The 12,556-nt window shown below is 40.2% G+C and overlaps 1 protein-coding gene across 4 annotated transcripts in view; it reads left to right on the top strand.

Annotated features, from left to right (window-relative positions):
* The window catches only part of TNRC6B (trinucleotide repeat containing adaptor 6B), a 218,437-nt gene that overhangs the window by 197,068 nt on the left and 8,813 nt on the right, over window positions 1–12,556 (top strand). For all 4 annotated transcript variants that reach the window (XM_081058640.1, XM_081058642.1, XM_081058641.1 and 1 more), the window contains 5 exons: window positions 2,649–2,780; window positions 3,025–3,120; window positions 3,272–3,452; window positions 9,394–9,531; window positions 11,662–11,838. In XM_081058640.1, the coding sequence (XP_080914766.1) occupies window positions 2,649–2,780; window positions 3,025–3,120; window positions 3,272–3,452; window positions 9,394–9,531; window positions 11,662–11,838 (724 nt within the window). The remainder of the gene's footprint in view (window positions 1–2,648; window positions 2,781–3,024; window positions 3,121–3,271; window positions 3,453–9,393; window positions 9,532–11,661; window positions 11,839–12,556) is intronic.

The raw sequence follows: 12,556 nt of genomic DNA, 5'->3' as shown, positions 1-12,556 counted from the left end.
CTTTGACTGTGATGCTAAAGAAAGAAAATGGGAAAACCCAGTGGGTCTTCTGATGACTCAGTTTTTAAAAGGGCATTTTCAAAAGATGGAAAGTAAGAGGATGCGAGCAAGGATGAATGTGTGTAAGAGTCACAGTGGGGATGAGAACACAGTAAGCTGAGGGTTGCAAAAGAGTAGGCAGATGAAAAGCCTTTCGAGTTTGGTGTAGTTTGGTGACTGGAAAAAGAATTGCTCTGGACTCTGTATAATGCTGATTAAGTGGAAATAAAATTTTTACTACTTTTGTTTTCTCTGTTAAGAACAAGGATGTTCAACCAAAAGGGTTAAGATTCCTTAAATTAAGGAATATAAATTCTACAGCCAAGAGGGAATTGGTGAAACGAATCACAGAGCCCTGTCTGTGATCTTTGAGGAATGCTAGGGGCGGGGCCTTCACGGGAAGGTTAATAATGACAGCCCCTCTTTGCTGCCAAAATCCTGAATTTTTAAGACAAAAGAAGAAGGCATTGGGGGTGGGGAATACTCCCTTTTCTACTCTGAAAACTGATACTGGAGAATGTGAGCTCCCTAATACTGAATTCCAGTCTTATCCCCCAGTAATGGGGCGGGCGGGGGTGGGGTGGGGTGGGGCTCCTTGTAGACTTGCTAACAAGAAAAGGAAAAGGCCTGGACGGTTGTCTTTGTGCTAAATTCAGGTGCCCCTCTGTGTGGAGCTTCAGATCAGACGCAGGAAAGAAGCATGTGTCCTCCACAAGAAGTGAGGAGAAAGGGGAAAATTTTAAAACTATTTTTGAAAGGATAAGGAAAGTTGCTTAAAGACTGATGAACCTTGCGCCAATTCCAGGCAAGATTCTAGACTAGATTGTCAAAAAGATGGCTTTCGAGCCCCTGTGAATAGGAATCAAGAATCCTAGTTTGCTAACAAGTTTTAACTTAACTCATTTCCTTCCTTGAGTGGTAAAATAAATCTTGGATTATAAGAATGATATAGTTGTATCTCTATTTTGACAAGCCATTTGACAAGCTCTTTATTTTAGACAAGCTGAAAAAATATAGGTTAAATGTTGAAACCGTTGTGTGGCTTAGTAAATGATTGACTGTTCATCCAGGCTGATCAGTTTCAGGTTGGGAGGTTTCTGTGGCGTGCTACTCAGCTTCCACATTTTCATCGATGACCAGATGGGCAGACACAAACTGGGAATGAGTAGAATAACACAGTAGAAAAGAATCTGGTGTTAAATTGTTAAAATGTAATAGTCACTCACTTAATAGGTATTAAGCACCTACTATGCACTATGCACATAAAGATAAACATGAGGTCCTAAGATCAAAACATAAATGAACAAAATTTTAAAACCCATCTGCTTAAATATTACATAGGGGAGCAAAACATATTCGAAAATATTGTAGATTTTAATTGACAGTAAGCTTAGTGTAAGAATTGGGAGTTACGATGCAATCATCAGAGAAACTAAGATCGTAGGCATTGTTAATAAAAGCACAGCTTTTAACAGAATGGTTAGTGATGGCCAGGTCTACTCAGTACTAGACTGTTCTAGAAAATGGCTTTCTGTTCTGGATGTGCATGAGAAATTGAATGAGATACAGGTGAAAGAACTGCTTATATTTAGTCTGAAGGTGAGGCACAGGGAGCAGTGATCATTGTCTCTAGACATTTGAAAAACCGCCCTGCGGAATAAGAACATTTATGGAGTGCATTTCTGACATTTGACATGGATTTACTCATACAATCCTCAATTACTGAAGTTAATATTATTATTCCACTTTTGGAGATAAGGAAAATGTGGCTCAGAAAGGTTAAATGAGTAACTTGCCCTGAGTCACACTCCTAAGAATGGGCAGCCCATGCAGTCTGCCTCGAGAACTAAACTCTTGACCAGTGTGCTACTTGCCACTCATAGAAGAGGGGTTAAGTTTGTTCTCCTTGGCACCAGCTGAGTCCGTGGGTTCAGTGGAAGAAAGTACAGGGAAACTCTTTTCAGCTCAGTTAAAACATCTTAGGATCAGCAGTCTGAAGGTGGGAGGGAATCCTTTCTCTGTCCCTGGAGGTTCCTGCAGCCTAGCCTAGCTCACTCCTGAAAACCATAGAGAAGGATCCGCCTTAGCTGTTTGACTTTCTAGGCTCCTCTGCTCTGCCTCTCTGTGACTCTGAGTGTTTGGTGTGAGAAGTCATGTGTTGAAACTCTAGCGTTTGTTGTTTACAAGTTGATATATTTTTCTAATTTGTGTAACAGAAGTACTTTTTTCTGAGCATTTACTTATTAGCTTTATGCAGTTTAGTGTATTTTGTCCTATGGCACATTTCCAGTAATAACTTCTCAGACTAAAGTCATACTGTCATTAACATTTTTCAGTCTTACAGATGTTTTCCTGCTTGTAAAGTTCATGATTTTTCTTGTAGAAAAATTGGAAAGTCTAAGAAAAGAATTTAACAGCTCTTATAATGTCACCACTCAGAGATAACCACTTTGGTGTATTTCTGCCTATCGTTTAATATTTTTCATAAATATTTTTCAAGGAAAAAAACTGATGCTGGCTTTAGATCTGTTAAGATTCTCTTCACACACACACAATTTATTTGGATAAATTCTGACAGTTTCTTTCTGTTTTTCTTTCTTTCTGGCCAGGTTTCTGCCTCAATGCTCAAGCAGTTTCCCAACAGTGGTCTGAATCCAGGTCTTTTCAATGTGGGGCCCCAGTTATCTCCTCAACAAATTGCCATGCTGAGCCAGCTTCCACAAATTCCCCAGTTTCAGTTGGTAAGTTGCAGATTTTCCTCCTGATGGCTGAGAAGGTTATTTGCGTTTTCTTTTGCCTGGAACTTGATTTGCTTCGTTTTATGCATGCTCAGCGGGAGTTACATGTGACCAATGGACCAGCACCTTGAGGGTAGCTCCCTCACGGACACTTGACTCCACGACCTGTACTTCAGCACGCACCCTTTCGGTGTTTTCAGGGAGCCCGTCTTAGGAAACTGAAGCCCTCTCTCTTTCTTCCCTGTAGGCCTGTCAGCTTCTCTTGCAGCAGCAGCAGCAGCAGCAGTTGCTACAGAACCAGAGAAAGCTTTCTCAAGCCGTGCGCCAGCAGCAGGAGCAGCAGGTACGTGGGGTTGCGGGGTCCCCCCAGTGCTCTCTGGGAGGAGTGCATCTCTGCTTCCCCTCTTTGGTAGCCAAAACAGTCTTTTCCTGTGGCGTTAGGGATGTTGGCTTATCGGTGTCCCTTTTCCCCCGGGCGTCCTCCTCGCCTGCAGCTGGCTCGAATGGTGAGTGCACTCCAGCAGCAACAGCAGCAGCAGAGGCAGCCTAGCATGAAGCATTCACCATCTCATCCTGTTGGGCCCAAGCCACACCTGGACAGCATGGTACCTAACACTCTGAATGTGGGCCTCCCAGACCTTCAAACCAAAGGGCCAATACCTGGATATGGTTCTGGTAAGTTGTAAGGAATGAAAGCTACTTTTTTAAGCCCGTGGTAGGGGGTTGGACCTACATCACCCTGTGTTTTCACAACAAAGTAGATAAATATTCTTATCCCTGTCTTATAGGTGAGATATCTGAGTTACCAACATCCTAGAGTTTCGATGGTTTTCTGAAGCTTACCACACAATCAGTAAATAGCAGAGACAGGGCTCCAACTTCTGACCTCCTTTACCACTTACGAGTGGCAGTTTGCTCTCCTACCACTAGGAATTGTTGAAAACCAGTTTGAATGTTTGTACATGCTGAGTGCTACATGCTGAGTGTACCTGGGGTTATAATGTATTGAAATATATACAGATTGAGCTGTTTAACTCTACCGATAAAATTACCTTTTCATGAAAAAAATGGGGAACTGAAATTATACGGCAAACTGATAGAATTCTTCTGGTGTTAGTATTTCATCTGATTTAAATAGAATTAGCACAAGTAAGGTTATACCTTTGACATTCATCAAGAATTTGTTGGCAGGCAAATCGTAGCTCTTTCAGAACTGGGGAACATGTTGTAAGCAGAATCTAATCAGTGATGCAACAGTGATTTAAAAATAAAATTTAAAAATTAAAAAGGTACCACATACCACAGTGGGTTTCTTCTCAGATTGACATTTAGATTTTATTTTGGTAAAGAAGAAACAGTGCAAACTCAAAAACAAGAAATCCATGCTCTTAGGTGACAAAGTGACCCTGGACAAGTGGCCCTCCTCTCTCTGCTCTGGACCTGTGAGGTGCCCACTTTCTACTGGGGTGTCCATATGCAGAGACGAGCCAAGATTTCAAGGACTCCTTGATCCTGGATAGTTTTAAGGGAGTTAATTTCCAGATCCTCAACTTCTATCAAATACTCTTAAAAGTGAACCACCTGAGAACTGACTTAAATTCAAAATAACCTTTCTTGCACTTGACGTAAAAGAAGGGCAAACTCTCCACCGTCCCATATCTTACCATCTCTTACTCATCTGGATGTAGAACGCCAGGGTACCACGCCAGGAGGAAGCTTCTCGTAATGCCTCATGAGGGTGTCATTACCCCTGGGTTTCCAGTCTTCACCTTCTTCCTTTTCTGTTAAAAATGAAGCTTGGGTTATCTTGGTATATGTTGAGCTGTTCTGAATTTAGACACCATGTGCAATAATAAAGCAGGGCAACTTTGCTTCTTCCGTCCCCCGTTTGTCAAAGAATGCATAGTCCTCGAAGTAGAGTCTAGTCTGTTCAAAGCAAAGAGAGCATCTGGAAGCCGCAGCGGCTTTTCCACGTGTTTAAATGCACACAGGTCTTCTCAGTACTCATCTCTAAAGCATGTCTCAGGTGGAAGAAAAAGCACCTTCAAACAGCTTGAGCATATAGGTTAGTGACACTGACTCTTAAATAACCAGTTTTCATAATGCATCAGGTAAAGCCTGTGGAGAAACTTTTATATGATTTCCTTTAGGTGGGGTATACATTAGTCAATTAGTTGTTAAAAATCTAAAATCAAGATGTATTTATTCCAGCGTGGCCGGTTAGCTCAGTTGGTTAGAGCGTGGTGCTGATAAGACCAACGTTGCAGGTTTGATCCCTGCATGGACCACTGAGCTGTGTGTGCCCTCCTTAAAGAAAAAAAAAAAAACGATGTATTTATTCCAGTGACAGTCCTTGTAACGTCTTTAATGTTTTCTACCTCCTATTAAAAAGTAAAATTATATGTTGGCTGTGAATCTGGTAGTTTTTAGCAGCATATACCTTTCTTGCTTATTAAATATATAGAAAAATTTTATCATGATATCTTGTTAGATTAATGGTGATGTGATTATTGTACTTCACTCTTAACTATTCCTAATGGCTGAGGATCGGGGTTCAATATACATATACTAAAGAAATTTTCATTTTTTAATCATTCCTGTTTCATAAGTAATTTACACATTTAGCTAGGTATCATAATCCAAATTAAGTAAGGAGAAAGAACATACTGACTTACTAACTTTTTTACATTCGATAACTTATTAAATAATAAATTAATTCTATTAGGTTTTTATCATATTGTGATCTGAGCAGTTATAATATACCTTACAAAATGAATTTTATAATTCATTTCACAGTTGTAATTTTCCTTAATTTATATTACCACATTTATTTGAATTGAAAAATACATTTTGGGACTGAAACTAAGTCTGATTTGGGTGCCTGTTTTGAGTAAACTAAATCTGTAGCTATAAGATTTTGATGAAAATATATTTAAAGCATATATAGAGATTAATTTTTCATTAAAAAAAGGTTATATGGCAAAGATGTAAAAAATGAATAATATTTCAATTTTCGTCATGCTGAGTATATCAAACTAGAAATGATACTTTTGGGTAAAAAAGTAGCAAGAATAATTAAAAGTTTCTTAAGTTTCGATAATGCCTTTTTGGGTATTTTTCTCAGAATTAAAAGTTGAATGACTTTAATGACTGCCTAATGAATCCTTAATTGATTTGTTTTTGTAAAATAGATGGTTTTCTACTTCTTTACTTTCAGCGAAATTGAAAATATACCTAATTGAATAGTCAGGTGATAATGACCTATCTAAAAGTTAGGTTTTATTTATCTATGTTGTTGAAACCTCTGGGGGAAGGGAATATACCTAAAAAGGAATTCAAAGAAATAAGTGATATTATACCAAGACTCCTTCTTTTCCCATCTACTCATTTATATAAGATTTCTTAGTGCTTATATGTCTACCGAAATTTCTAAAAATAGGCATAGAGTGGTGTGAACTTGGTCTCATTCTAGTAATAAGTCATAGTTATTATAGGTATCCAGACTTATCGAGAAACAGTCACTCATTTTATTAGAAAATGCATTTCCGGTAAAATTTTACTTTTTATATTTCAAATGTATCAAAATTTGTGACATTTATGTGTGTGGTATACCCAGTGAAAAGTAAAGTTATGAATATTAGAAATTATTAAAACAGCAGCAGAGTAATTCGTATCTATCCTGGCATGAATATGTCAATATCACGTGTGTATGAACACGGATTAGAACTGTTGTGTTAAATAGGCAACTGTGGGTGATTTGTTTCTTTTATAATTTACTCTTTATTATAATTATTGTAAAAGCAGTAGTTTGCTTTTTTTAATCTGCAACAAAAGGAGTAGCAGAAAATAGAGAACTTGTAGACAAAGGAAGTGAAGGAATGAATCAATTAAGGACAAGTTAATTTGAGAGTTTCCTCCAGATGGTAAGCACTGAGCCAAGCGGTAGTGATGAATGGACGACGGCTTGGGGTGTGTGAAGATAGGAGAAAGTAATTCTGGCAAGGACAGATAAGGGAGGCCAAGGGTTGTATTTGTAAGATTGATAAGCTAGGTAAAAGGGATGTGCTGGTGAAAAGAGTCCCTGGTTAGGCAAGGGGCATGTCTTGTCTCCATTTGTACCTCAGCTCCTACCACAAAGCCTGGTACAAATTCGGTTCTCCATACATATTCATTAAACTGAACTAAATGGTTTGTTTGATTTGAATTAAAGTGTTGGTAAGCTGGAGAATTAATAGGGAGGCCACTTGGTGGACTGAGCAAGTTTGGTTTTGATGAAATAGCAAGTATAACAAAGTCATTGTTTTCCTGGGCTTAGAGGTATGACAGCTCATAAATAGCCCAGAGGTCACAAGTGGGGACTCCGCTTTCTGTTACTAGAGAGCAGTGCCCCAGAGCCCCTTGCCTCCAGATTTGTTGAGCGCATTGTATGTCCTGACGTCATGCATTACTACGTGATGTCGAAGAAAGACAGTCATGTACAAACTTGCATCGATTTATCTTCTCGTACTTTGGGTTTGTAGACTGAAACTTTCAAAGCAGTTTTATCTCCTACTCTCCCTCTCATCCCCTTCAGTTTTTTTCCCTACCGAACCTGTTATTTAGTTACGGTGCTGCCATATTTTGGTGGCGTAACTCCTATTGATTTTCTGCAATTCATGTGTCACAAGAGAACTGTAAAGAACTGAAATTAAATATCTTTAATTCACTATGAGTTTTAAAGAAATTTTAGAGCAACTCTAAAGAAAGTTAATAGGTAAGCAGTGGTTCCTTATCTTACTAATCCCTACATTCTTCTTTTTAATCTTCACCAGAATCCTGGGTTATTTTCAAAAGCTCTTTCTCAGAGACTGGAACCAGCCTTCAGATGGCCTACCAGCCAAGCAGCTGGGGCTGGTTTTCTCTGTCAAAGATAGAGGTGTAATTTGCCCAAGGAGCAACACGCTTAGGCCCTGAAAGCTTGTGTCAGACAAAGCCCTTGTTCCTTTCCACGTTCCTGTCCTCTAGTCTCGTTTTATTTTGGCTCCATAGGACAAAAGAAGAAACCATCTTAAATTCTTTTTTAAAAAATCGTTTAATTTGAAATACTTCCAGCCCATACCAGGGATTTCTGCTCCCCACCCCCACCCTCCAACAATCACTTGGACTAGTGAAGTTGGTTACAAACAGTGAAGGAACAATGTTCTTTAATAGCAGTATTTTAAACACAGGTCAATAAGGTGTTAGAAATTATTTCAACTTGATTTAGTATGCATTTATCAAACTATCCTTGATGACTAGGAGAAGCACAGGGGAGAAAAACATGGCCTGGGCCCCCCGTGGGATCTGGATAAATGGCATGTAAGAGCCAATAAGACACCACCCGTGGTAGGAGAGTAAAATGAGTAGAGCGTGGAGTCTGGCCTGACTGGTACAGCACATTCTAGAGGAAGAAGAGATTGGCTTTTGGCTCCTGCAGACCCCCTGAGCTTTGGCATGGTGACGACCCTGTCCACCTCCCTGGGAGTGCCTGTACTTGTGTGTAGTTGATATACTTACTGTGGCTTTCTGGTCTTTCTGTGGTTATTCATTGTTTCTCCCCTCCCATTTCATCTATTGATTTTAGTCCTTTGTTTTACTTTTATGAGAATCAGTTTGAAAAAGTATTAAGTACATTCTGATCCAGAATGGATGGTGGACCGTATGAGACTCCATCAAGCAGTTTTTCACATTGGCTTTCACCTGCCCAGCCCTGTGCAGTGGACAAAGTTGCGCACCCAGACTCTTGGGTAATATCATCCCACTGATACCTGAGGCATACCTGGGGGCTCATGGCAAAGTGAACTCTGAGCCTCTTACTAATTGCCTGTTCAAGCTTTGGGGTCTTCATTATTGCATAAAAACTTCTTTCACAATGACCTCTCATTCTATCCTGACCTCCATCTACCCCATTCTCACATTGCCAGTTCTCTTTCTAAAATACATACCTAGTTATCTCTCTCACTTGCTTAAAATTTTCTTTACCTCCTGTCTTAGAGCGGGGAGAAAGTCCAAACTCCTTCGCCTGATATGTAAAGACCCTACATGACAAGACTCTTCATTTCTCCCCCACCTCCTGCCACTCCCCCTCACTTCAACCATAGTTAGTCGAGCATTGGAGTCTCACTGAACTGTCATCATTCCCTAAATAGGACTTACTGTCATGAGCTAGAGCTTTGGCCTTGGTTTCCTTGACTTAATTCGCATACCTACCCTAGGACCTAGATCAAATGTCCCTTCTGCAAAGCCTTTCCTCCCCCAGTACCCTTACCACCGCTTCGTAGCTGCTCTTACACCATATTGGTTTGTTGTGTGGACACCTCCATCTCAGTTGGGGGCTCACTGGCCCCCGCATTCTGCCTGGCACCCATGTGAGCTAAATGAACAAGTGAAGGCGCAAGCACTGAAATGAGCCATTATGTTTTTAGCAAGCAAGAGCCAAGATCAGCATTTTGGTTTAAAATTCCTGTTTCTGAGTGAAGAAACTTGTGAATTAGTCTTTACATTATAAACGAAGCTGTTCATGGGTTCTGCCTCAGAACTCGTGGTTACTGATACTAGAAGTTTATAGAAAGACATAAAATGTGGTTCTCTGTTTTAGGCTTCAGCTCTGGCGGCATGGACTATGGCATGGTTGGTGGGAAGGAGGCTGGAACAGAGTCTCGCTTTAAACAGTGGACCTCCATGATGGAGGGACTGCCCTCTGTAGCCACACAGGAAGCCAATATGCACAAAAATGGTAAGAGCAAGCGAAAGATTATGAGTTGGGGCTGTTCTGACCCTCAGGAAGCCTTGATGAAGTGTCCTATGAAATATTTGAAAGCATGGATCTTTAGCTTTTTCTTAGCAGGTGTGTTGATTATTTTCCCTCAAATCTTGATGATCACCTATAAAACGAAGATTGGGGTTGTTATATTTCAGATTATAAGAAACTGAAAGTGCTGGTTCTAATTAAGGGGAGTAAAATTTCCCGCCTGCAATGGGATGGGATTGAGGGTAGTACTGGTAGGAGTGAACTTAAGCACCCATTAGTGTATAACCCTGATGTGAACTGGCTTTAGAGAACAGAATCAGGTTTGTTTGTGGTTGCTTGCTTGTTTGTTGTACAAGAGCTGACAACAAATACCTATCATGTTGATTATTTGAACCCTTCAGTCTCCAAAGATGACTAACAGATCAGTACATGAGATTTGAACTTGCCTCAAAGCTTTCTTGTTCTTTATGCATTACGGGGTCTGTAGGACAGCAATTGAGGGCATTCCAGGCTTTGCTTATAAATGTGTGTCGTCCGGTCATCTGCATAATTCTCTGTAAGAGCTTCTCCATTCCTCTGTAAGATAGATGAAAGATCTTAAAGCCTTCAGCTTTTGTCTCAATGTTTGTTCCGTTTGACAAGTAATGCACTTTGACTCAGCTGTATCTGAGGATAAGCAAGTGTGGGACGGCCCCTTCTGCAGCCTTTCACAAACCACTCTTAAATGTGGCCACTGGAGGCTGCTGAAGTGGCCACGTGAAGCTCTCCGCCTGCCGTCCCAAAGCATCATCGTTTGATTCTGTGGCACAAAATCAAGAATGATTTACAGAAACTATAAAATCTGTTTCTGGGTGGCGTAATCTACGCTCAGCACCTGTGGCTTTGGGCTCTTCCACGGCTTCTTTGTCCCAAAGACATGGTAGGTGCGTGATACATAGTAAGTACGAAGTGGCATGTGAGAGGCTGGAAGGTAAAATAGCCACTTGCCGTTTTAGAGCTTATAATGTTTCCCTTAGTTCCTTAGCACTTCCCAAGGGAATTGAGCTTTTCATTTTCTACAACTACATTGTAATGTGCCCTTGAGTCAAATTTCTGTCAGCGACTCCAGGAAAATCAATGACTTCTTAGCTGAGCATGGTGATAGCTCTGATGATACTCCTGGTAGGCCAAATCAAGCAGATTATTTTAATCAGTATTTACACAAATAATATACTGCCTTGAAAATAACTTTATCTGTTCATAAACAGCGTCCTAAGAATAGGTAAAGTGACACAATATGGCGTATAAAATTTGTTTGAGAAATAAGTAGAGTGGCATCTAACAGAGGCCAAAATTTTATTTAAAGTCAAGCTGATTTTTTGTTAGTTTAAAAGGGGGATTTTAAGCTTTTTTCTTTTTTCCTGCCTCATACCACATAAAATTCATGCAGGGGGCACTGACAAACGGCTGAAGTGCTCTCAGGAAAGCAGTTACAAAGGATTTGCTGTTCTTCGTGTGGGAGGCCCTGGCTCGCAGCGCTGCAGAGCTCGCTGTTGGCGTGTGCTGGCAAAGAGCCCAGGCGGGAATTCCATCTCATTGCTTTGGAATTTAAAGCAATTGCACATGCTTTCCTCTCCTGTGGACCTCCCTCTGTTTATGCTGCTGCTTCCAGCGAAACTAGCCCTGATCAGCATGGAAGAAGTTGGGTGGGTAGTGTCAGTACCAGTGTAGTGAAAAACCCTTTGTGTGCTGCAAATCATTTAGTGTTGTTCACTTCTCACTCTTGAGTCATTAGTATAGAAACTGGGGATAATGGTAGGATTCGTAGTTTATGAAAGTTCTGTTAACTTCCTAAGACCATGGAATTTTAAAACGGAAAGGAACATTCAAGAATGAAGACAGTGCTGTATATATAAGTGAGACCCTGAGAAGCTCAGAAAGGTGAGATGAATTGTTCGTGATCATCCTGTGTATTAGCTATATGTTGGGTCTGGAGTGTGACCTTTCATTCTAGTGCTCTTTTCGCTGCGTAAGCGTCACAATACTGTATTTGACTTTCTCTGGATAAAAGATTGACAAGTTCCGTTCACAGGAGTCCTTTCCAGGTGTGAATTAATTTCCTCTCTCTTTTCTCAGGCGCTATAGTGGCCCCTGGTAAGACCCGAGGAGGGTCACCATACAACCAATTTGATATCATCCCAGGTGACACACTGGGTGGCCATACGGGTCCTGCTGGTGATAGCTGGTTACCTGCCAAATCTCCACCAACAAATAAAATCGGAAGTAAATCCAGCAATGCCAGTTGGCCTCCAGGTATTGTCCAGGAAGTAGTTTTTCTGGGATAGCATTCGGTTTTTCATTGTTAATTTCAGGTTCTGAAACAGACTGCTTTTGCCACACGCTTTCATTTTTTTCAGTCAGTAATTATTATCTGATAAAAGCAAGGCATGCATTGGCTAGGGGAAGATAGACGATTTTCATTAGATAGGGTCTCTGCTCTATAGAGTTCAGACAGGAAGATAAGGTGTGGACACTGGTCACTTACCATGTAAGTTACTGTGTAGTAAATACAGGAAGGAAGAAAGATAAGCTGAAGGAAGTTAGAGGAGTGGAATCGGGGGATAAAAGAAGGTGATGATGCAGCCAGCCCCGAGCATTCATCTGTGCACAGGATGCCGTGTAACGTGGGTTCTTCTGAAATGTCCATTGAATTGATCTGTTTATTTAATAAGCAAGTATTTTTTTTTTTTTAATAAGCAAGTATTTATTATCAGTTAGGTTCCAGGTTTGCAGTAGTAAGTGCAGTGAGACTCTGTTACTTTTTTCTCTCTTTTTATTTTGATACAAGTAATCTATCTTCATTGTAGAAAAAGAATTAAATTTAGTAAAGCAAAAATAGAAATAAAAAATCTGCTGTGCATTCTTCTAAACCTCTCTCTAGACAGGTATATTTGTGACATGAATATGTAGAGAGTTTCATTCTATTTAAGTAGGCTTGTAAAATGCCTATTTTTCATTTATAATACATACT

This window comes from Rhinolophus hipposideros (assembly GCF_964194185.1).
Source record: "Rhinolophus hipposideros genome assembly, chromosome: 9".
NCBI classification, from domain to species: domain Eukaryota; kingdom Metazoa; phylum Chordata; class Mammalia; order Chiroptera; family Rhinolophidae; genus Rhinolophus; species Rhinolophus hipposideros.
The sequence above is the reverse complement of the archived record's forward strand: the minus strand, read 5'-3'. Positions and strand labels throughout refer to the sequence as shown.